The 23,604-nt window shown below is 43.6% G+C and overlaps 1 protein-coding gene across 2 annotated transcripts in view; it reads right to left on the bottom strand.

Moving 5' to 3' along the window:
- Nucleotides 1-23,604, bottom strand: part of FAM184B (family with sequence similarity 184 member B) — a 149,928-nt gene that overhangs the window by 88,284 nt on the left and 38,040 nt on the right. For both annotated transcript variants that reach the window (XM_040419043.1, XM_040419044.1), the window contains exon 2: nucleotides 12,018-12,782. In XM_040419043.1, coding sequence (XP_040274977.1) covers nucleotides 12,018-12,782 — 765 coding nt within the window. The remainder of the gene's footprint in view (nucleotides 1-12,017; nucleotides 12,783-23,604) is intronic.

Below are 23,604 nucleotides of genomic sequence, written 5' to 3'. Positions count from 1 at the left end.
TTTTTTTTATCAAAGACATGTAGAACAATAAATTTAGAGCAAAATTTATACATGGATGTAGTTTTTTTTGCAAAATTTGACAACTGAAAGTGAAAAATTTCATTTTTTTGCAAAAAAATCGTTAAATTTCGATTAATAACAAAAAAAGTAAAAATGTCAGCAGCAAAGAAATACCACCAAATGAAAGCTCTATTAGTGAGAAGAAAAGGAGGTAAAATTCATTTGGGTGGTAAGTTGCATGACCGAGCAATAAATGGTGAAAGTAGTGTAGGTCAGAAGTGTAAAAAGTGGCCTGGTCTTTCAGGGTGTTTAAGCACTGGGGGCTGAAGTGGTTAAACCTGACAGGGCACACCTATGAAGTGAAAACCATTTCAGGGGTATACCTCTTGAAGCTCATCAAGAGAATGCCAAGAGTGTGCAAAGCAGTAATCAAAGCAAAAGGTGGCTACTTTGAAGAACCTAGAATATGACATATTTTAAGTTGTTTCACACTTGTTTGTTATGTATATAATTCCACATGTGTTAATTCATAGTTTTGATGCCTTCAGTGTGAATCTACAATTTTCATAGTCATGAAAATAAAGAAAACTCTTTGAATGAGAAGGTGTGTCCAAACTTTTGGTCTGTACTGTATGTGTTATAACATTTTATATTGTTTATATTTATGTTCGAGTACTGTGCACAGTTCTAGTCTCCTGTGAATCAGGCTAACATAGCAGAGCTGGAGAGGGTTCAGAGAAGGGCAGCTAAAGTAATAACTGGAATGGGTGGACTACAGCACCCACAAAGATTATCAAAATTAGGGTTATTCACTTTGGAAAAAAGACGACCGAGGGGAGATCTAATAACTATGTATAAATATATCAGAGGTCAGTACAGAGATCTCTCCCATCATCTATTTATCCCCAGGACTGTGACTGTGACGAGGGGACATCCTCTGCGTCTGGAGGAAAGAAGGTTTGTACACAAACATAGAAGAGGATTCTTTACAGTAAGAGCTGTGAGACTATGGAACTCTCTGCCTGAGGAGGTGGTGATGGTGAGTTCACTAGGGGCCTGGATGGATTTCTGGAGTGTATTAATATTACAGGTTATGGTTACTACAGATGGATCGTTAATCCAGGGAGTTATCTGATTGCCTGATTGGATTCAGGAAGGAATTTTTTCCCCCTAAAGTAAGGAAAATTGGATTGGCTTCTACCTTTTTTTTTCCTCCTCTGGATCAACTTGCAGGATAACAGGCTGAGCTGGATGGACAGATGTCTTTTTTCAGCCTTAAAAACTATGTTACTATGTTACTATGTATATTATGTTGTAAATTGTGTTTATTTTGTTCATATTAAAGGGTAACTTATGTTTTCATAAAAAAATCTATTTTAGCATATGTTACTGCTGCAGCAGCATTATGCATAAAGCAATCTTTAGTTTCTTCACATACCACAGTTTTCCTTGAGTTTTTCCCTTAGTTACAGCTGTTTAAACATTTACAATATGAGGACCTTCTCAAGATGGCTCCTCTGCCAGTTCTCTGAGGCCAAAACTGCTTTCCCTCACTTCCCATACACACTTGCTGTAGCCAGCAGCTCCCTGCCAGCCAATCAGATTGGATTACTGAGAGACATGCCTGCTCACTCTGAAGCCTAATGCAGGCATACAGTGTGGAGGACCGCCGCTCCATCCTCCTGTCTTCTCAGCTAGAGACAGACAAGCCATAGCGACTGTCTTTTAAGGGAGCAGTGGAAAGGGACAGGGGACATTAATGAAATCTGTTATTATAAGGTGATTACAGATCTTTTGGCAGTCATTGACAGACTAACTCGGGTATACATGCCTAGCTCTAATAAACTAGCAAATAAAAAAAATGACAGTTACCCTTTAAATACATTTAAAATTGTCACTTTAGGCCTTGAGAGGTGATTATATATTGATTAAAAATAAAAAAAACTATACTCACCTTACAGATTCCCCTATTGTGCCTGTCTACAAGCTTACTAGCCCCCACCTGATTTATGCTTCCAGTTCTTGTCTCGACACACAACAAAGGCCATGAAATGCCCACTTAGCAGTCACTGGCCACAGTGATGATTGGCTGAGGGGGCTTTTCCTGTCACTAGGCTATCTCTGACACTCCTCTAGAAAGTGAACCGAGCAGCAGAGTGCATGATGGATCCACCACCCCAATCATATAGGGACACGGGACCCTCATTCTCGCAATTAGTGATGGTCCTAGTGATCAGATACTTTTTCCCTATCCTGTGGATAAGTCATAAATTTGTAGTGTGGAAAAAGATCTTTAACACTATTATCACACAGTTTTCTTCTAAAAAGATGGTACATTCAAGTATAAAATTAAATGCATACAAAGCGTTTTGGTGGAAAAATACCTTGAAAAATTCAGAAATGTACACTACATAAAAACACTATTAAAGTTGCATGGTATATTTAAAAAAAAAATATGCTGCCACTATAAAACTATAGGGAGGCCAGAAACATTTGATGGACACATTCAGAAACTTTACAAACTAATTGGGAAACCACGTATTTTTTGCCCCATAGGGCTGACAGAAGTAGCTACTGGCATTTTAATGGCTGGTGTGTTTTCGTATTATTATTATTATTATTATTATTATTATTATTATTATTATTATTATCAGTGCAGATATTCAAAGGTGTTTCTAAATGCATATGCTGTTTCTAAATGCACTACTGTATTGCAGCCGCACAGTCAGGTTTCTTCATGCAGTTTTGGAAGCCAAAATCAGGAGATGATCATAAAAGGAGAAATATAGGACAAAGGACAATTAAGACATCTACTCTTTGTTGAATATACTCATGGTTTTGGCTTACAAATCTGCATGCAGAAACCTGACCATGTGGCCGTACCCCCACAGTCACTGCTCCCTCCAGACAATAACTCAGTGAGTATAAATCATTGTGTGAGCCAAAGCTCAACCAATGTTCCCGTATGTGTGTGCAACATTTAAAAACTTTGAGCATATTTCACTTAGCATATTGTGTGAGTACTAAACAGAACATAAGCCCAACAAGGTCTATTAAAACAGAGGGTTGTGTTCCCGCCGAGTTTACTGTGCCAATAGTGACTGCTCTATGCTCTCTCATCATTCATCATTGATGGTGTAAGGCAAGAATCTTAGGGTAAATGCACACGTTCAGGATTTATGTGCGGACAATCCACCATTTTTGGACACCTACAGTATGTACAGTTAACACTAGAAGTTTACATACATTATATGAAAAGACACATATGCATGTTTTTCTCAATATCTGACATGAAATCAGAATAAACCTTTCCTGGTTTTTGTCAATTAGGATTACCATAATTATTATTATTTGCCAAATGCCAGAATAATGAGAGAGAGAACGTTTTAAGGCATTTTTATTACCGTATTTTTCGCCCTATAAGACGCACCGGCTCATAAGACTCACCTAGGTTTTTGGGGAGGAAACTAAGAAAAAAAAATTTTTTAACCAAAAGGTGTGCTTTTGGTGGGTTTGGAACTAATGGTGGTCTGTGACTGGCACTATTGCTGGGGATCTGTGGATGACGGACACTGTTATGGGGGGATCTGTGGATGACGGACACTGTTATGGGGGATCTGTGGATGACAGACACTGTTATGGGGGGATCTGTGGATGACGGACACTGTTATGGGGGGATCTGTGGATGACGGACACTGTTATGGGGGGATCTGTGGATGACGGACACTGTTATGGGGGGGATCTGTGGATGACAGACACTGTTATGGGGGGGATCTGTGGATGACGGACACTGTTATGGGGGGGATCTGTGGATGACGGACACTGTTATGGGAGGGTCTGTGGATGACGGACACTGTTATGGGGGGGATTTGTGGATGACGGACACTGTTATGGGGGGGATCTGTGGATGACGGACACTGTTATGGGAGGGTCTGTGGATGACGGACACTGTTATGGGGGATCTGTGGATGACGGACACTGTTATGGGGGGATCTGTGGATGACGGACACTGTTATGGGGGGATCTGTGGATGACGGACACTGTTATGGGGGGGATCTGTGGATGACGGACACTGTTATGGGGGGGATCTGTGGATGACGGACACTGTTATGGAGGGATCTTTGGATGACGGACACTGTTATGGGGGGATCTGTGGATGACGGACACTGTTACAGGGGGGGATCTGTGGCTGGCACTGTTACAGGGGGGATCTGTGGCTGGCACTGTTACAGGGGGGATCTGTGGATGGCACTGTTATATAACAGTGCCATCCACAGATCCCCCCTGTAACAGTGCCATCCACAGACCCCCCACCCCATAACAGTGCCATCCACAGACCCCCCCAGCCCATAACAGTGCCATCCACAGATCCCCACCCCTTAACTGTGCCATCCACGGATGTTATCCACAGATCCCCCCCGCCCCCCCCAGTATACAAATATAAAATGTCTTTTTCAATTAAAAATTATTAAACATGCCCCCCTCACTCCTAATAGTACTGTACGTCCTAATAGCTTCTGTACAATGCCGGCAGGCAGGCAGGCCGGGCGGCCGGTGCGTCACTCACTGACGTCACTGGCCTGCGCCGCCTGCTTCATTCATAAAGTAGGCGGCGCAGGCACGTGACATCAGGGAGTTACGCTGCCGCCCGCCCGGCATTCTACAGAAGCTATTAGGATGTACGGTACTATTAGGAGTTGGGGGGCATGTTTAATAACTTTCAAATTGAATAAGACATTTTATATTTGTGCAGCACGGGAGCGGCGGGGCGGGGCTATAGTACAGTGACTGCACCACACCGCCGCAATTGCCGGCCCCCAGCTCCTCCTCCCAGTCCCTCCCCCGCTCGCTCGTACATCGCAAACTGCGATATTAAACTGTCAGCATTCGCCCCATAAGACGCAGGGGCATTTTCCCCCCATTTTTGGAAGGGAAAAAGTGCGTCTTACGGGGCGAAAAATACGGTACTTTTTGCAAAGTCAAACGTTTACATACATTTCATTAATATTTGGTACCATTGCCATTAAGCTGTATGACTTGGGTCAAACATTTTGGATATCCTTCCACAAGCTTCTCACAATAGTTGGTCAGTATTTGAGCTCATTCCTCCTGACAAAACTGGTGTAACTGAGCCATGTTTGTTGGTCGCCTTGCTCGCACCTGCCTATTCAGCTTTGCCCATAATTTTTAATAGGATTGAGATCAGGGCTTTGTGTTGGCCACTCCAAAACATTGACTTTGTTATCCTTAAGCTACTTTGTAACCAGTTTGGGAGTATGCTTCGGGTCATTGTCCATTTGGAAGACCTATTTCCGCCCAAGCTTTAACTTCCTGGCTGATGTCTTCAGATGTTGCTTCAGTATTTCCACATAATCGTCTTTACTCATGATGCCATCTATTTTGTGACGTGCACCAGTCCCTCCTGCAGCAAAACATCCCACAACATGATGCTGACACCCCCGTGTTTCACAGTTGGGGTGGTGTTTTTAGGCTTCCAAGTTTCTCCCTTTTTCCTCCAAACATAACGATGGTCATCAGGGCCGGCGTCATAACCCGGCAAACCCGGGCAAGTGCCGGGGCCCAATGCTCCTGGGGTGGGCACTGAGTGGGGCCCACTGAGCTGCTATGAGCACTTCCATCAATACAGATGGAAGCTCTCATTGCTGTCATTTCACTTACACAGTACCCCTTTGGTGGGCCCTCTGAGTCCCATGAGGCCAGCTGCTGCAGGGACTCAGGACACGCCCCTTCTACACAGGACATGCTGCCTGAGGAGAGAGACCGGCAGGGATGGAGCAGAAGTGTGAACACAGGTTGTCAGTGAGTCTGCACTGTGACTGTCTCTTCTCTGTGGGACAGGAGGGGGGACTCTTTGATCTGCTGCTGGATGCTGCTACATTCTATTTAGTTGTTTTACTGTTTCATTAAGCAGTTTGCCTCCATGACACCTGCCCTTACCCCCCATATCCTGTCCTATCTCATCTTTATGGATCCCCTTCTCTCTCCTTTCCTCCCTCATGTATCCAGAGCTCCTGTTCCACACTCCTATCTCCTATTGCTGCCCTGCACAGACCTCCTGCACCTACTTGTTGTATGAATCCCCCTCAGAGCCCCTTGCACCTACTTGCTGTGTCCATCCCTCCTGTCCATCCAGGGCCCCTGTCTCACTCCTCTGCCTCTCATTATGGTGGCATCTGAACCGCATTCACCATAAGGACCTTCTAACGTCACAGGGTCATGTAACTGTTCCCCCCATCCTGTACTGTGCCCCCCACCCAGTACTGTGCCTCTCACCCCGTACTGTGCCCCCTTTATACCTTGCATTGTGCCCTCTTACCACACCCTGTACAGTGCCCTCTTATACCCTTTTATCCGGTCACTGTATGGTGGTTTTATTATTGTATGGCAGTGTTGTCACTGTATGGCGGTGGTATCCAATAACTGTATGGCCATAACTGTATCCCCTGCCCACACCACTTTTTTTAGACCTGGCATGAGCAGGAAAAGATACAGATTGCGGTGCTAAGGACCTTTGCGCCACATCTGTGTCAGAAATACACCTAACATAGACGTATTTCTATATAATAAAGGACACCCTAATTGTATTATTATTCGGGGGTAGGGCTAATATCTAATATAGATTCTAGGGTATTATACTGTGCCCTGCATTTCCCAATAGATAAATGATCCTTGGGAAACACAGTCCTCATCCCTGACCACAAGGCCCAGGTAGCGCTCTGTCAGTACATGGCGGGCTCCCCTCTCCGTCACGCTGCTCCGATGTGTACTGGTGCTTATTCTGACACTAGGACTGGGTTCACATCCCATTTGTGCCATCTATTTAATGTATACCAAAAATGTATACATTAACAGATGCCTCAGACTGATGCCGTACAGTGGCGTCCGTTCACCATACAGTTCCATTGTAAAAAAACATATACGTTAATGTATGCATTTTTTACTGGACACTGTAGGATACAAAAACGTGGAGTGCTGCACATTTGTATACATCAAACCGATAGGAAAAACGTGATGTCAACCCACTGGGGGGCGTACTAAAATTTAGCTACATCACTGCACATCTCTTTCTCTCCTCTAGGCCCGGCCCAGGGGTGACGTCATGACGTGTGTCTCACTGCTGCAGCCTGAGGTGATAAGGAGCGCAGGCTCCCCTGCGCTCCAGCAATGATAGGTATGTCAGGGGGCCGCTGGGGGGGTGATTACACTGTGAGTGCCCCTTATACAATATAATGACCCCCAGTGCCCCCATTTAGTATAATGACCACCAGAGCCCCCATTCAATATAATGACCACCAGTGCTCCCTCCATACAGTATAACCCCCAGTGTGGGGACAACTGGGGGTTATTATTCTGAATGGAGGGCCACTGTGGGGTCATTATACTGTGAGGGCCCTTTACAGAGTATAATGACCCCCAGTGTCCCCCATTTAGTATAATGATCCCCAATGACCCTCCATTCAGTATAATGACCCGCAGAGCCTCCATTCAATATAATGACCCCCAGTAACCACCATACAGTATAATGACCCCCAGTGCCCCCTCCATACAGTATTCCCCCAGTGTAGGGGCTACTGGGGGTCATTATTCTGAATGGGGGGCGACTGGGGATTATTAACCTGAATAGAGGGCCACTGTGGGGTAATTATACTGTGTGTGGGGCCACTGGGGGTCATTATACAGTGTGGGGGGGGGGGGATTGGAGGGTCATTATACTGCGTGAAGGGCCACTAGTGGTAATTATACTGTATAGGGGCCACTGGGGGTCATTATACCGTGTGGGAGCCACAGGGGGACATGTAAATGTAAAAAAATGCCTCAAGGGGGGCCCACTGGGATTTATCGCCCAAAGGCCCACATGAACCTGGAGCCGGCCCTGATGGTCATTATGGCCAAAAAGTTCAATTTTAGTTTAAACCACAAGACATGTCTCCAAAAATGTATCATATTTTTCGCCCTATAAGATGCACCTGCCCATAAGACGCACCTAGGTTTTTGAGGAGGAAAATAAGAAAAAAAATGTTTTGAACCAAAAGGTGTGCTTTTGGTGGGTTTTAAACTAATAGTGGTCTGTGGATGACACTATTATGGGGTATCTGTGGATGGCACTGTTATGGAGGGGATCTGTGGATGACGCACTGTTATGGGGGGATCTGTGGATAACACTGTTATGGGGGGATCTGTGGATAACACTGTTATGGGGGGATCTGTGGATGACACTGCTATGGGGGATCTGTGGATGACACTGCTATGGGGGGATAGGTGGATGACACATATATAGCACCTTATGCTATATATGTGTCATCCACAGATCCCCCCCATAACACTGTCCTTGTGTAAATAGTGACCCCCAAATACAGGGGGTGGAGGCCGGCAACCTGTGTTGGAATCGCGGCGAGGCCTGTTGCAGTCACTGTTCTGCCCCGCTCACAGCAGAATTTATTAAGGGAAGTCATGGGTATAGCTTTGTTAAGGTATAGCAATCCTCTGCAGCAGTAGCGCACGTAGTACTCACTATGAAACTCACGTAGCAGGCAGGGCGGCCGGCAGAGTAACGTCACTCACTCCATCACGCCCTGCTCCGCCTGCTTCATTCATAAAGTGGGAGGAGCATGTGCGTGAGGAAGTGAGTGACCGGCCAGCCTGCCTGCTATGGGAGTTTCGTAGTGAGTACTACGCGCACTACTGCTGCAGAGGATTGCTATACCTTAACAAAGCTTTACCCATGACTTCACTTAATACTGCTGTGAGCGGGGCCCGGTGTAATAGAGAACAGTGACTGCACCGGGCCCCGCTGCGATTCCAACACAATTTGCTGGCCTCCAGCCCCTCTCCCCTCCCCGCTGATACATCGCAGGCCGCGCTGTGCAGCATCGCGGCCGGTGATGTATCAGTGCAAAGTAAAAATGGCAGCATTCCCCCCATAAGACGCACTGCCATTTTCCCCCCACTTTTGGGAGGGGGGGAAAAGTGCATCTTATAGGGCAAAAATACGGTAGGTCTTTGTTCCTGTGTGCATTTGCAAACATTAATCTGTTTTTTTTATGTTTCTTTTGGAGTAATGGCTTCTTCTTGGCAGAGTGGCCTTTCAGCCCTTGTTGATACAGTACTCGTTTCACTGTGGATATTGACACAATCTTACCAGCTTCCGCTATCATCTTCACAAGGTCTTTTCCTTTTGTTCTTGGGTTGATACGCACATGTCGGACCAAAGCACGTTCATCTCTGGGACACAGAACCAATCTCCTTCCTGAGCGTTATGATGGCTGGACATTCCCATCTTGTTTGTACATATAATTGTTTGTACAGATGAACTTCAGGTTTCTTGAAATTGCACCCAAGGTTGAGCCAGACTTGTGCAAGTCCACAATTCTCTTCCTGATATCTTGGCTGATTTCTTTACACTTTCCTATGATACTACACAAAGAAGCAATGTGTTTCAAGTGTGCATTTACATACATCCACGGGTGTATCTCTCAGATGTTGCCAAAAAACCTGAAACAGAAGCTTCCAAACACATGACACCATCATATGGGCAGTCCAGAATTGTTTAAAGGCATAGTCATCTTAGTGTAAGTAAACTTTTGACATTGCAGAAAGTGATAAAATTCATTCTCTCTCTCATTATTCTGGCATTTGGCAAATAATAATAATTATGGTAATCCTAATTGACCAAAACAACCAGGAAAGGTTTATTCTGATTCCATGTCAAATATTGAAAAAAAACATGCATATGTGTCTTTTTATATAGTGTATGTAAACTTCAGGTTTCAACTGTAGCTACTGGGTCCATAGACACTGGGCAGGAACACAGTTTTCCTTTTACTGCAAAGGAAAGCATAGTCTGTACTTTTCTATACAGTTGACCATGCAAAATAATGTTAATTACATTGGGAGACATGAAGCCAAAACTAAATGGACAGAGTCAAAATCTGGACACATTTATTAAGATGGACATTTTAGAAGCTAGTCTAAGGCCCCATGCACGCGACCGTGTCAGTTTTGTGGTCCGCAAATTGCGGATCTGCAAAACATGCATGCCGGCTATGTGCTGTAACGGTCACCTCCACACACACACAGGGGGAAGGATAGTGACCACTGCGCTCCACCCTCACCCCTGGCCCTGCCTACTTGCCTCACGAGTCCTGTTGACAGGGGACAACTGGACGACAGTCCCTTACTTAGGATATGTGCAGGGAAGACAGACAAGACAAAATATGGAACGTGAACAGACCGGGTCAAAACCAAGAGAGCTACGCAGTACAAAGGGTTAAGCAAAGAATGGTCAGGAGAAGCCGGGGTCAAATACCAGGAGAGTAGAGAAGTACCAGAGGAGTCCGCAAAGAGTAGTCAGGTGGGAGCCGAGGTCACAATACCAGGAGGGATGCGCAGTACAGGAGGAGCAGGCAAAGGATCGTCAGGGAACAGGATCAGGTGAGTATTCAGTAGTCCAACAAATAGCCAGGAACCTAGAATTAACAGGCAACCTGTGGCCAGCAGGCTGCCTGTATTTATAGTGGGGTCTGAGGGTCATCTGACGTGGCCAGCGTCCCATGACCGACAGACAGACAAGTCGAGCACCGAGTGATCAGCTCGGCGCTTAAGGCAGACCTAGGAGCAGGGAGCCTCCCAGCTAGCAAAGCCGCCCTGGGAACGAGGCCAAACACAGGTCCTCGCTCCCGAAGCTAAGCAGCAGGTCTGCGGCTGATGGGAGACCGAGTGCGCCTTTGGCGCCCCGTGACATGTGCATTCCACATGTTCCCATTCTGCACTTTGTTAAAAATTTTTATTTTTGCCTGCCAAATGAACAAGAATGGGACATGTTCTATCTTTGTGGGACTGTGAAATGGACATATGTACGTGGACAGCACATGGTATGTTGTCCACATTTTTTTAGGCCACATTGAGGTGGATGGGTCCTCATCAGATCTCCAAAAAATGTGATGTGGACCAAAATTACGGTTATGTGTATGGGGCCTAAAACAGAATCTCATTAGATTAAAAAAGGACCAAATTTCATAAAAGATCCACGCCTCTTTACAAAATTGGTCCATTTAAGTTGTTCTGAAGATGGAACATGAACTGTACGCCAGCTATGAATGGCGTTCATTTCATTTCTGTATTGCGTTCTGTCTTTAGGAACAATAATTCTGTCTGAAATGTGTTGGACATGCCCCCTTCCAATTAACCCTACTCACTTTTCTTAGCACTTTTTAAAACTGGCGACTGGAGAGAAAAGTAACAAATTATAGTGCAAATTTGGCATGCTCCATGATTTGCGACATTTCTACACAATGGCGCAAACTACCACAAATACCTTTGGTAAGGTTTATGGCAGCATGGTTTTGTCAGTAAGAATTTTCTAATATTTTGCTCCCATAAACCTAAATGGGAGCCACAACCACATTAAAATATGCAACCGCATTTTTTATATATTTTTATGCAAATTTATCAGATTTTTTGTGTATTGTAATGAACAAAAATAATCCTGCTTGAAGGAGGCCTCAATGTTCTTTTATATGTTGAATTCTCATGCCAAAGTACTGTATTTTGTGTATTAGCCCCTGTGTTTTTGTGTTAGCTTCTGTGACTTGAAATAATTCTGGAGCATCTTTTCTTAGAACTCTGCATTGTCTTATTCTTCTCGTATCCCTTCTGGAAATGTATGACTAGACAATTGGGTATACCATTTCCCTTGTCAATAGTTGAAGTCTTTACACAACATGACACTGTCGACACTACCTAAACATTGTCAGGCTATGCAAAAACACATACAATTGAAAAGGGGAATGGTGAAATATACAATAACTCCCTATCCTCAAGTTATCCTCAAGCCTTTTTTCTGACACTGTGGATGTACTTTATAATGTGCTCACTGGTTTGACCCATTACAGACTTCTAATTGATGTCCATATCTAAAGGATTACCTGACGGTGGCAGGGAATATAGTCAGCAGGGAGGGACGGTTGGACAGTTTCACTGATCACCCCACTGTTTACCTGTACCATGTCCTTCATTTTATGAGAATGTTGTTTGACTTCCAGTATTTCCAGCTCCTTTGCCTCCAGATCATCTTTCAGCAGTTGGAGTTCTTGTAGTGTAGCGGCCTCCTTAGCCTGGCTGCCCTTCCTCTGCTCCTGCTCCTTATTTTGAAGCTGTTTTATCATTTCTGTGACGGACTGCTGCAGAGCTTTTCTTAAGTTTTCCTTCTCTTTGACATAGCCGCTGTGAAGTTTGCTTGTCTTAAGTGTGTATTCCTCTGTTAATTTTCCGTTCTGTGTTTTCAGATTTTCTACTTCTTTGCTTAACACCTGGATTTCTTTTTTAAGTTTCTCATTTAGTTTTTCAACAGACTTCTCCTGGTCACTCGAGGAGCGTTCTTTTCTTAGAGCATCGGCCTCCTCTGTGAGTTGCTGCAGACTGTTTTCATAATCAGTCTTCATAGAGAGCATTTCTTTCGACATGGAAGCTATCCTTTCAGCTTGCTCACACTGGGTCTTCAGTTCCCTTTCTTCTGACTGTTTTTTGTAAGTGGCAAAATCGGCTAAACTTTGTTCTTTTATCACATTATTTTTCTCCAGAGCCTCCTCAAGATTCTGTATCTGCAGTCTTAGGTTCTTCTCCTCCTCTAACATGTTCTCGTATTGGAGAACTTTTTTTTTTGTGTCATGCGAAATTAGGTCAATTTCATTTTGTTGGGCTTCTTTTAGAGTGAGTATATTCACTTCATATTCATCAATCTTGAGATTCAAAGAATAAATTACCTACAATAAGAATACAAGACAATAAATTAATTCAATAACATTAATAGGCTTCAATACATAATTCTGTATCCTACTCTTCTCTTTCTCGAGTGACTTTTCTTATGTGGTATGGTGACCTAGGCCTCCCCTTCCTTCTCACCACTTAGACTTAGTTGTAATTGCTGCCTTACTGGCTAGACCAAAACTTCCATATGCATTTATGAACAATATATCCTATGTGTTTTCCCAATTCCTATAAAAGGAGTTGTCCCTAATTAAAGAGTACCTCAAATTATAAACAACTTTTCATAAATCAAGACAAGTGAAGATACGAAACTTAGTCACATATCTTGTTACAGAAAAATACTCTTTTATCACTTATCTGACCCTACTCCATCTCCCACCTTTGCCTCCTGAACTGATCACTCACACAAAATTTACACTAAGTGATCAGTTTACAGTTGCTGCCCACAGAGGTCTATGGAAGGATGAGAGAGGAGGGGGAGAGCAGGAGAAAAGCTGCTATGATATCTCCAATACACAACACACAGACAAAAGGAGATCTTGCTCCCCTATCTCTATTACTATCAGAAGGAGCAGCATAGAGGACATTACTAGAGATAACGGCAGCATCTCTGTGTGTCTCTCTGTCTCTCTTAGACGCTGCAGAATGTAACAGCAATATCTAGAAACAGGAGCATTTTTTATATGACCTAGACAAACAAAATGATATTTACCTGGCTAGGATCACGTGACCACCAGACTGGCTGCGGGCTATTCTTCTGATGCAGTAACCGGATGTGCTCTTCTTTCTTCCTGTTCGTCGGCAGAGCAGAGTACATCTGGTAACAAAGGAAGAGCCGCAGCCAGTCGGGTGGTCAAGCGATCCCAGAGGGATTTCAGAATCGGCTGAGTGATGGAGGAGTAAGTGCTGATCAAATTGTCTTCTCAGTACAGGTTAGCTGAAAATGTTTTTTTTTTTTTTGCCCAATGTACCCCTTTAAATTTGATCAATTATACTATAGTTCGAATCATAGCATTATTGCATTATAAACTATGGCATAATTATTCAAATTTAACTTTGCTTCTTTAGATTCAACCACAAAATCTCATGATAACTTACAAGAAATTTCAGTCTAAGCTAAGCTTCCACCATAAAGTACATAAATGGGACATCACAAGTATGAAACTGTGCATGTGCTAACTCCAGAGGAGACTGGCCTATTTGCACAATAGGCGAGCTCAGTAAAAAGGTTTTGTTTAAAGGGAAGCTTTTACTATTAAAACGTAGTACAATCTGTTACAGAGAAAGATGAGCTGAGCAGATTGATATATAGTTTTGTGGGAAAAAATTCTGAAAAACCTGTAATTCATTTATTTAAACCTCTGATCTTTTTATGCTGAGGAAAAATGTCGGCGGTGCCATTCAGTGACTGACAGCTAATGCTGCATGACTTAGCATACAGGAAAGGCTGTCAATCATTCAGTACTACCACCCAGATGACTCCTAATTGTTATGGTGGCACTCCATGCCCACCACCATCTCACTATCCAAGGTGGGCACGGGTGCCGCATCACTCTTCTAGCTTCTGCCCAGAAGCCAGACTCCTGTGTCCCACATTGCAGGCTGCAGCTTGGCTGCACAGCCTTTCCCTGTGTGTGTATTACAAAGGCTTTCCCTGCAGCACTGCTGGGGTTAATTCCATTTCTGATCCTGTGTTCAGCTGCTTGACTAATGTTTAAATAACTCTCCTATAAAGCTGTGCTACTGACCTCAATTCCTAGCCTGAGCAATTGGTCTCTACAGATCTTGATAGGTCTCTACAGCTTGCTAAAGCTTGTAAAGAGCTATAATCTATTGTCTGTGTACCGACTTTTTCCTGTTTCCTGGATTAGGACCCCCTGTCACATAACATGTGCCTGTTCACTGAACTCATCCTGTGCTGCCAGACCTTTGGACTGTTTCACGGATTTGCATGAACTCTACCAGCCCTGAGATCAGCCTGTTACTGGCTGCCTTCTTCTCAGTGCCCCGTATAGGCATCTCTGAACCCCATGGGTCAGCAGCCAAACACACCGTGACTATTTCAAGAGGTAGCAGTTTGGTGGCTCCCCTGCAGTGAAGGTCAGATCCCTGTATAGGGATTAAAGGGTAAATATCAGGGGACAGCCAGGATAACGTCCTCAGAAAAAGCCTAAAGTCAAACCGGTTGGTTAGCACAGTGGGTCCACATCCACTGTCCATTTAATGAATACATTACAAAGTTTACTAAAATATTTCACATGTGGTGGATGTCCAGCTAAGGTGTGTTCATACTCTGGAGAAATCTGGAACAAATATGTGTGGAGGTGGATCCAGCGAGTAAAATCATATCTTCTTTATTGATTACTGTTCACATTAAAAGACGCACACCATGATGTCAATAAAGAAGATATGATTTTATTTGCTGGATCCACTCCTTTTCTTTCAAGTTACCAAAATATTTCCCATAAAACTATATATCAATCTGCTCAGATCCTTCTGCTCTATAACATGCGGCTTGAAGATTGGTGACAGTTACCATTTAACATTTTTTAATCACATATATTCTGAGAAGTATTTGTTTTTGCAGCAGCCAACTATTTTTATATCAGTGCAGCCATTCTGTTCCTGTAAAAGGACCCTAGGTCCATGTGGCTATTTGAATGTCTTGTATATTGTTTGCCTTGTAAAAAACACATCCATGAAATAAATAGCCAGACTAAGTAGCTTCTGTCTCGGTGCCTTAGCACTGACTGTCGAATGCTGGTTTTGTATTAAGCAGAACATCTCCAGTTACATCACATTTCATGTAATCTCCTTTTAGCATTCATCTCGGAATGTATTCAGTACGAGCCATGTTTATGGACTCAGACATATGATATGTCAAAGATGTTGTCAGCCTTTTAATACGTTTGTGTCAAGAAGATCACAACATCGTACTGGACAGTACTCACTGTGCAATGGGTTTGCTTGCAGAATGCAACAATAGAGAGACATGGGTCTGCATAGGAACTGTATACATACTGGATTGAACTGGATTTTTTGCTTTAGCTGTATTAGTGCAATAAAATAAAGATCATACATGTATGCATATCCTTTAAGTCCTTCCCCTCCCAATGTAAATAAATATGCTACTGGGCTCATCCTAATAACATACAAACCTCTAATTCTGTTAAAGGGGTTGTCCGGGCATTTAATATTGTCTACCAAATATGCAAAAATTATTCCTGGCCAGTGGCCATACTTTATTTTTTGTCTATTCTGCCCCAACTCTATCTGTTCTTGCACCTTCACTAAAATAATTTTGTAACTGGATTGCAATCACTCATGTGCAAAGTCTGAGCATAGAACCAGAGGAGTGACATACTTTGAGTCTTTTTTTGCACATTTTTGCCAGGTTGATTGTTTTTTTTTTTTTACATACAAAGAGTACGCCCTAAACAATGTGTGAACAGAGACCTACCAAGGACTTTTCAATCACTGCCATACTACAGCAGTGCCTTAAAGGGGTTGTCCGGGTTTAGAGCTGAACCCGGACATACCCATAATTTCACCCAGGCAGCCCCCCTGACAAAAGCATCGGAGCATTTCATGCTCCAATACTCTCCCTTGCCCTGCGCTGGATAGCGCAGGGCAAGGGCTCTTTTTTTTACAATAACACACTGCCGGGCGGAGGCTTCCGGCCAGCAGTGTGTTCGGTGACGTCACCGGCTCTGATGGGCTCTGATGAACTCCAGAAAATGCCTTTGCCCTGTGTGATTCAGCGCAGGGCAAAGGGGAGCATCGGAGCATGAACTGCTCCGATGCTCAAGTCAGGGGGGCTGCCGGGGGGAAAATGGTGATATGTCTGGTTTCAGCTCTGAACCAGGAGAACCCCTTTAAAGGATCACTACATTACATTCATTGTATTAGAGCAGTGTTTCTCAATTCCAGTCCTCAGGACCCACCTACCTGTCATGATTTGAGAGTATCCCGCAGAATGAATACCTGTGGTAAGTCCTGATGCATGGACACTAATTATATCAACTGCTCAATACTAAGGAAATCCTGAACACATGACTGGTAGGTGGGTCCTGAGGACTGGTGTTGAGAAACACTGTATTAGAGGATCCCTGTGTTTACAAAGTCAGCAGCTAAGATCTCTTTAAAGAGCATTCCCCCTATCCAAAGCCATTATTGTCACGTAGTGATGTGGGAGAGAACACCACACTGACAACAGGAGGGAAGGAAAAAGGAACTAGGCCTCAAAGGTAGGGAAAGGGAAACGGACAACACCTATGGAAACCCTCATCCTAGCCCTGACTCCTATCCGTATGAACGGACCTTGAGGGTAGGAATGTTCATACACTGGAACCTAAGACCCTGGAAACCCTCAATTGCCCTGGAGTAGTGTCTGGGCTTGAGAGGCCTGTTCCTTCCAATATGAAAGAACCAGCGTCTCCCTGAGGGCTAGTAACAAAAGACAGAGGGGAAACAACAAAATATGAAAGGGAAGTAACACTTAACTTCTGCAGTAAATGGACGAGCAGGAACTCAGAAGAGGACAACACACCAGCACTTCCAATACCAAACTGAAGCTATCAACCGCATAGCATGATGGGTGAAGCCAGACTAATTAGAGGAGTTGTAATGACCACTAAGCTACACCTGAGACAAGAGGTGTGGTCATTACCAGCAACAACACTGAAAACAAGTGAAACCAAAAGAGGCTGTCAGATCAAATCACGTGCAGCCAGTCTCTTAGATCTTCTGACACCTGTCACGTTAGAGACCGTGACAATTATACTCCAGTCCTCAATCACTTCTATCCAACACATTTTTAGGGAGGAGGTGTTCTAAGGTGTGGTGGCCAAGCATGTGCCCTGCTGTTCTAGACAACTCTGTGGGCAGTACCAATCCCATGGACAGATGATAACTGTTAAAGGGGTTGTCTATATGGAGGCCATAAGATGGCGGACCCCCATGTTGTGTCCATATGTAATAATACCGCATATGAACAGTGTTTTTGCCATGAGACAAGCCCTTTTTAATGGCTGTTACACCCCTTTATGCCAGCTATAGACATTTTACAAAAATTAATAGTGGCCAAGTTGCCAAATAGTGCTATTGAAATTCTCTGTGGCTGCACTAATTTGTGGAAAGCTTTAATTGCAATTGGTGTAATTCCCATACATGCACTGTGCTGACATTACATTCTGTCTTCTAAATATACTGAAATCCCTGGCACATAACGTTTGTGTGTACATTCTGGGTATAAAGTTAGAACATGTATTTATTTCACAGGAGACGACTTGTCTGGTCTTTTATTTGTAGTCTGTTTAATCATGTGAATCATTCCAGCTAATAGCTGCCCAGCAGATTTCACCATGCTTACAGTGTATACTATATATACAACCTGTAAATGAAACAATGGGGGCATGCATTAGTCCTGCATTAGTGCAAAACTGCCCCATTTCAAATAACTGATCAGTTAATTTTTCATATTAAATGTGGGCATCTATCTAAAGTATAAAAATTGCCATATAGAGTACAGAAAACAAAACTAAAGCTAAAGACATCTTTGGGGTCAATATTTTTTTATTTTTGCATTCTATTAATTTTGGGTAAAAATCATTCCTTAAAATGGCTTTTAAAAAAAATATTCAACGTTTTTTTCCAGCTTTCACTTTCAGTGTATCTGCAGACTGTTGCTTTCTTCGTTACTGTCAATCCGTCAGAGAGCTGCTCTGATGGCTCAATCTCTATCCTTTATCTGTAGTATCCTAACAGGTCATAAACACTCATTATAGCTAAATTCTTTGCCGTTTGATAAGTTTGGTTATGATGAGTGATTAAAGGTGTTGCCCTACCATATCTATTGATGACCTATCGTCAGGGTAGGTCATCAATATCTGATTGGCAGGGGTCTGACATCAGGCTACCTCACAGATCAGCTTTTTGAAAAAGGGGCGGCGCTCCTTGCAAAAGCTGATTCATCTTCATTACACTATGTATTATCTCCTGTGGAGCGGCAGCGTAGCATAATTACACGTACTCGCTCCATTCACTTGTCATTACACTGCACCGCCGAATCTTCCACTGTAATGAACAGGAAGCAGCGCTCACATGGAACGCCATTTTATTTTTCAAACAGCTGATCAGCAGGGGTGCCGGGTGTAGGACCCCCACCGATCAGATATTGATTACCTATCCTGAAGATAGGTCATCAATATATACAGTCAGGTCCATAAATATTGGGACATCAACACAATTCTAACATTTTTGGCTCTATACACCACCACAATGGATTTGAAATGAAACGAACAATATGTGCTTTAACTGCAGACTGTCAGCTTTAATTTGAGGGTATTTACATCCAAATCAGGCGAACGGTGTAGGAATTACAACAGTTTGCATATGTGCCTCCCACTTGTTAAGGAACCAAAAGTAATGGGACATAATAATAATCATAAATCAAACTTTCACTTTTTAATACTTGGTTGCAAATCTTTTGCAGTCAATTACAGCCTAAAGTCTGGAACGCATAGACATCACCAGACGCTGGGTTTCATCCCTGGTGATGCTCTGCCAGGCCTCTACTGCAACTGTCTTCAGTTCCTGCTTGTTCTTGGGGCATTTTCCCTTCAGTTTTGTCTTCAGCAAGTGAAATGCATGCTCAATCGGATTCAGGTCAGGTGATTGACTTGGCCATTGCATAACATTCCACTTCTTTCCCTTAAAAAACTCTTTGGTTTCTTTTGCAGTATGCTTTGGGTCATTGTCCATCTGCACTGTGAAGCGCCGTCCAATGAGTTCTAAAGCATTTGGCTGAATATGAGCAGATAATATTGCCCGAAACACTTCAGAATTCATCCTGATACTTTTGTCAGCAGTCACATCATCAATAAATACGAGACCCAGTTCCATTGGTAGCCATACATGCCCACGCCATGACACTACCACCACCATGCTTCACTGCTGAGGTGGTATGCTTAGGATCATGAGCAGTTCCTTTCCTTCTCCATACTCTTCTCTTCCCATCACTCTGGTACAAGTTGATCTTGGTCTCATCTGTCCATAGGATGTTGTTTCAGAACTGTGAAGGCTTTTTTAGATGTCGTTTGGCAAACTCTAATCTGGCCTTCCTGTTTTTGAGGCTCACCAATGGTTTACATCTTGTAGTGAACCCTCTGTATTCACTCTGGTGAAGTCTTCTCTTGATTATTGACTTTGACACACACACACCTACCTCCTGGAGAGTGTTCTTGATCTGGCCAACTGTTGTAAAGGGTGTTTTCTTCACCAGGGAAAGAATTTTTCAGTCATCCACCACAGTTGTTTTCTGTGGTCTTCCGGGTCTTTTGGTGTTGCTGAGCTCACCGGTGCGTTCCTTCTTTTTAAGAATGATCCAAACAGTAATGAGGGAATAACACACACCTTGCCATGGAACAGCCGAGAAGCCAATTGTCCCATTACTTTTGGTCCCTTAACAAGTGGGAGGCACATATGCAAACTGTTGTAATTCCTACACCGTTCACCTGATTTGGATGTAAATACCCTCAAATTAAAGATGACAGTCTGCAGTTAAAGCACATCTTGTTTGTTTCATTTAAAATCCATTGTGGTAGTGTATAGAGACAAAAATGTTAGAATTGTGTCGATGTCCCAATATTTATGGACCTGACTGTATATACACGTACAGGCGTATAGTAGCTAGAATAGCACAAAGAAAGTGCACCATAGGGTAGTATGTTCCTGTTTAGTCAGACTGGTTGATAGAACGAAAAAATAGAGGCTCACCTTAAAGGGTTGTGCTATAATAGGCACAACTCTACTGTAGGTTTGTAGAACTCGTGTGTCCACTTGTCGGTTTATGCTGCCGTAGTATCCAAAGCTTCTGGAGGAGATGCCCAGTCTTCCCCAAAGGCAATGTAGTAGAGATATATCAGGATCATGATGTGGCGCAAAAACACCGGCCTGGACACTCACATGAGGATTAGTAAAGTTCTTCTTCTTTATTGAGTTTTTCTTTTTTGTCAATAAAACAATGCGTTTCAGGGTACTCAAGCCCCCTCCATCAGGTTAAAAAGACTCAATGCTTAGTGTTGCACATATTACACTTATTTATAGTCAGAGATAAGCATAAAAACCCGCCAAAAAGGAGCATCTGTGGACAGCCCAGGGGGAGGGGTGCTGCCACAAGTGCTCTCTGATTTGCATATACTGTACTTTATTTTGTCACAAAACTGTAGTCAGACCCAAGGCCATTGTTTAGGCTCGTACGTACAAATTGCAGTGAAAAACTAGCATTTATATCATCATAAAACTCACAGAACTAATTTATTGGCAGCGGGTCACGTGATCGCATTAACTATGGCCACATGGTGCGTTTCCATGGTGCTCAGACACTAGGCAGAGTACTGAGTGCAGACGGCCTGTGTCTGCCGGGTTCCTTGCCATGTTATCACATTAGCAGCGATCACGTGGTGTGCTGGTTACCGCACTATGTGTGGCTGGCCTGTATGTGCCGCATTATGTGACCCGCATACCACTCGACCGCCATGTAATGCGGTCACGTGATTGCAGATGGCGTGGGTTCATGGCTTGGATGCTTGGCAATTTAGGATACAGAGAGGACTCGCTGCGAGCGAACTATAAGGAATTGATGTTTGTGTTTTAAAGATATATTGCTTCTATTCAAATAAATGCTTCCATTAGAATAAATGCTATTAAAGTCCCACATTAAAGGTCTAATGCCATTTAATTAGATGGGATGTCTGCACAGGGTGACCTTATTTGTTAGTATACATGTAATGGTTAAATAATAATATAAGAACAAGGATAAGGGTATATATAAACCTGGAAGACTCAAATATGGGCATAAACAACACAGAACTTTATCCAATCACAGGCGCGTCTACCTCTCTTTCTTTTTTAGCCCTTCCCTCGCTGATAAACCCCACTGCAATATATCCAATCATGGAAGGCCCCAATACCATGACCATTCCAAACTACTTCCAACCACTGGGACGGAAACCGGTAAAAAGAAAAAATACAGAAGAGGCTGTAGAGGTGGTCAAAACAAAAACAAAAAGAAAACAAACAGGATGGATTCTCATAAACCTCATAGTTCAGGTATCTTCGACCTATCCTCCCACCAACTTACTAGGAATGAAATTTCTCTTCTCAAAAAAGGCCTATCTTTCTGTCCAACATCTAAAATCAACGAGTTTGATCTTTTTTTGGATCTAAATAAATTTGTAAAAAAGTTAACTATAAAAAGACACTTCAAGATGGGATGTCTGCACAGGGTGACCTTCTTTGTTAGTATACATGTAATGGTTAAATAATAATATAAGAACATATAGGGGTACATATTAAAAAGTATGTATATATATATACACTGCTCAAAAAAATAAAGGGAACACAAAAATAACACATCTTAGATCTGAGTTAATTAAATATTCTTCTGAAATACTTTGTTCTTTACATAGTTGAATGTGCTGACAACAAAATCACACAAAAATAAAAAAATGGAAATCAAATTTTTCAACCCATGGAGGTCTGGATTTGGAGTCACACTCAAAATTAAAGTGGAAAAACACACTACAGGCTGATCCAACTTTGATGTAATGTCCTTAAAACAAGTCAAAATGAGGCTCAGTAGTGTGTGTGGCCTCCCTGTGCCTGTATGACCTCCCTACAACGCCTGTGCATGCTCCTGATGAGGTGGCGGACAGTCTCCTGAGGGATCTCCTCCCAGACATGGACTTAGGCCTCTTTCACACTTGCGTTGTCCGGATCCGGCGTGTACTCCACTTGCCGGAATTACACGCCGGATCCGGAAAAACGCAAGTGTACTGAAAGCATTTGAAGACGGAGCCGTCTTCAAAATGCGTTCAGTGTTACTATGGCAGCCAGGACGCTATTAAAGTCCTGGTTGCCATAGTAGTAGTGGGGAGCGGGGGAGCAGTATACTTACCGTCCGTGTGGCTCCCGGGGCGCTCCAGAATGACGTCAGAGCGCCCCATGCGCATGGATGACGTGATCCATGCGATCACGTGATCCATGCGCTTGGGGCGCCCTGATGTCACTCTGAAGCGCCCCAGGAGCCGCACGGACGGTAAGTATGCTGCTCCCCCGCTCCCCGCTACACTTTACCATGGCTGCCAGGACTTTAGCGTCCCGGCAGCCATGGTAACCATTCAGAAAAAGCTAAAAGTCGGGTCCGGCAATGCGCCGAAACGACGTTTAGCTTAAGGCCGGATCCGGATCAATGCCTTTCAATGGGCATTAATTCCGGATCCGGCCTTGCGGCAAGTCTTCAGGATTTTTGGCCGGAGCAAAAAGCGCAGCATGCTGCGGTATTTTCTCCGGCCAAAAAACGTTCCGTTTCGGAACTGAAGACATCCTGATGCATCCTGAACGGATTTCACTCCATTCAGAATGCATTAGGATAAAACTGATCAGGATTCTTCCGGCATAGAGCCCCGACGACGGAACTCTATGCCGGAAGAAAAGAACGCAGGTGTGAAAGAGCCCTAAAGCATCTGCCAACTCCTGGACAGTCTGTGGTGCAACGTGACGTTGGTGGATAGAGCGAGACATGATGTCCCAGATGTGCTAAATTGGATTCAGGTCTGGGGAACGGGTGGGCCAGTCCATAGCATCAATGCCTTCGTCTTGCAGGAACTGCTGACACACTCCAGCCACATGAGGTCTGGCATTGTTTTGCATTAGGAGGAACCCAGGGTCAACCGCACCAGCATATGGTCTCACAAGGGGTCTGAGGATCTTATCTCGGTACCTAATGGCAGTCAGGCTACCTCTGGCGAGCACATG

This window comes from Bufo bufo, chromosome 2 (genome assembly GCF_905171765.1).
Source record: "Bufo bufo chromosome 2, aBufBuf1.1, whole genome shotgun sequence".
Classification (NCBI taxonomy): Eukaryota; Metazoa; Chordata; class Amphibia; order Anura; family Bufonidae; genus Bufo; species Bufo bufo.
The sequence above is the reverse complement of the archived record's forward strand: the minus strand, read 5'-3'. Positions and strand labels throughout refer to the sequence as shown.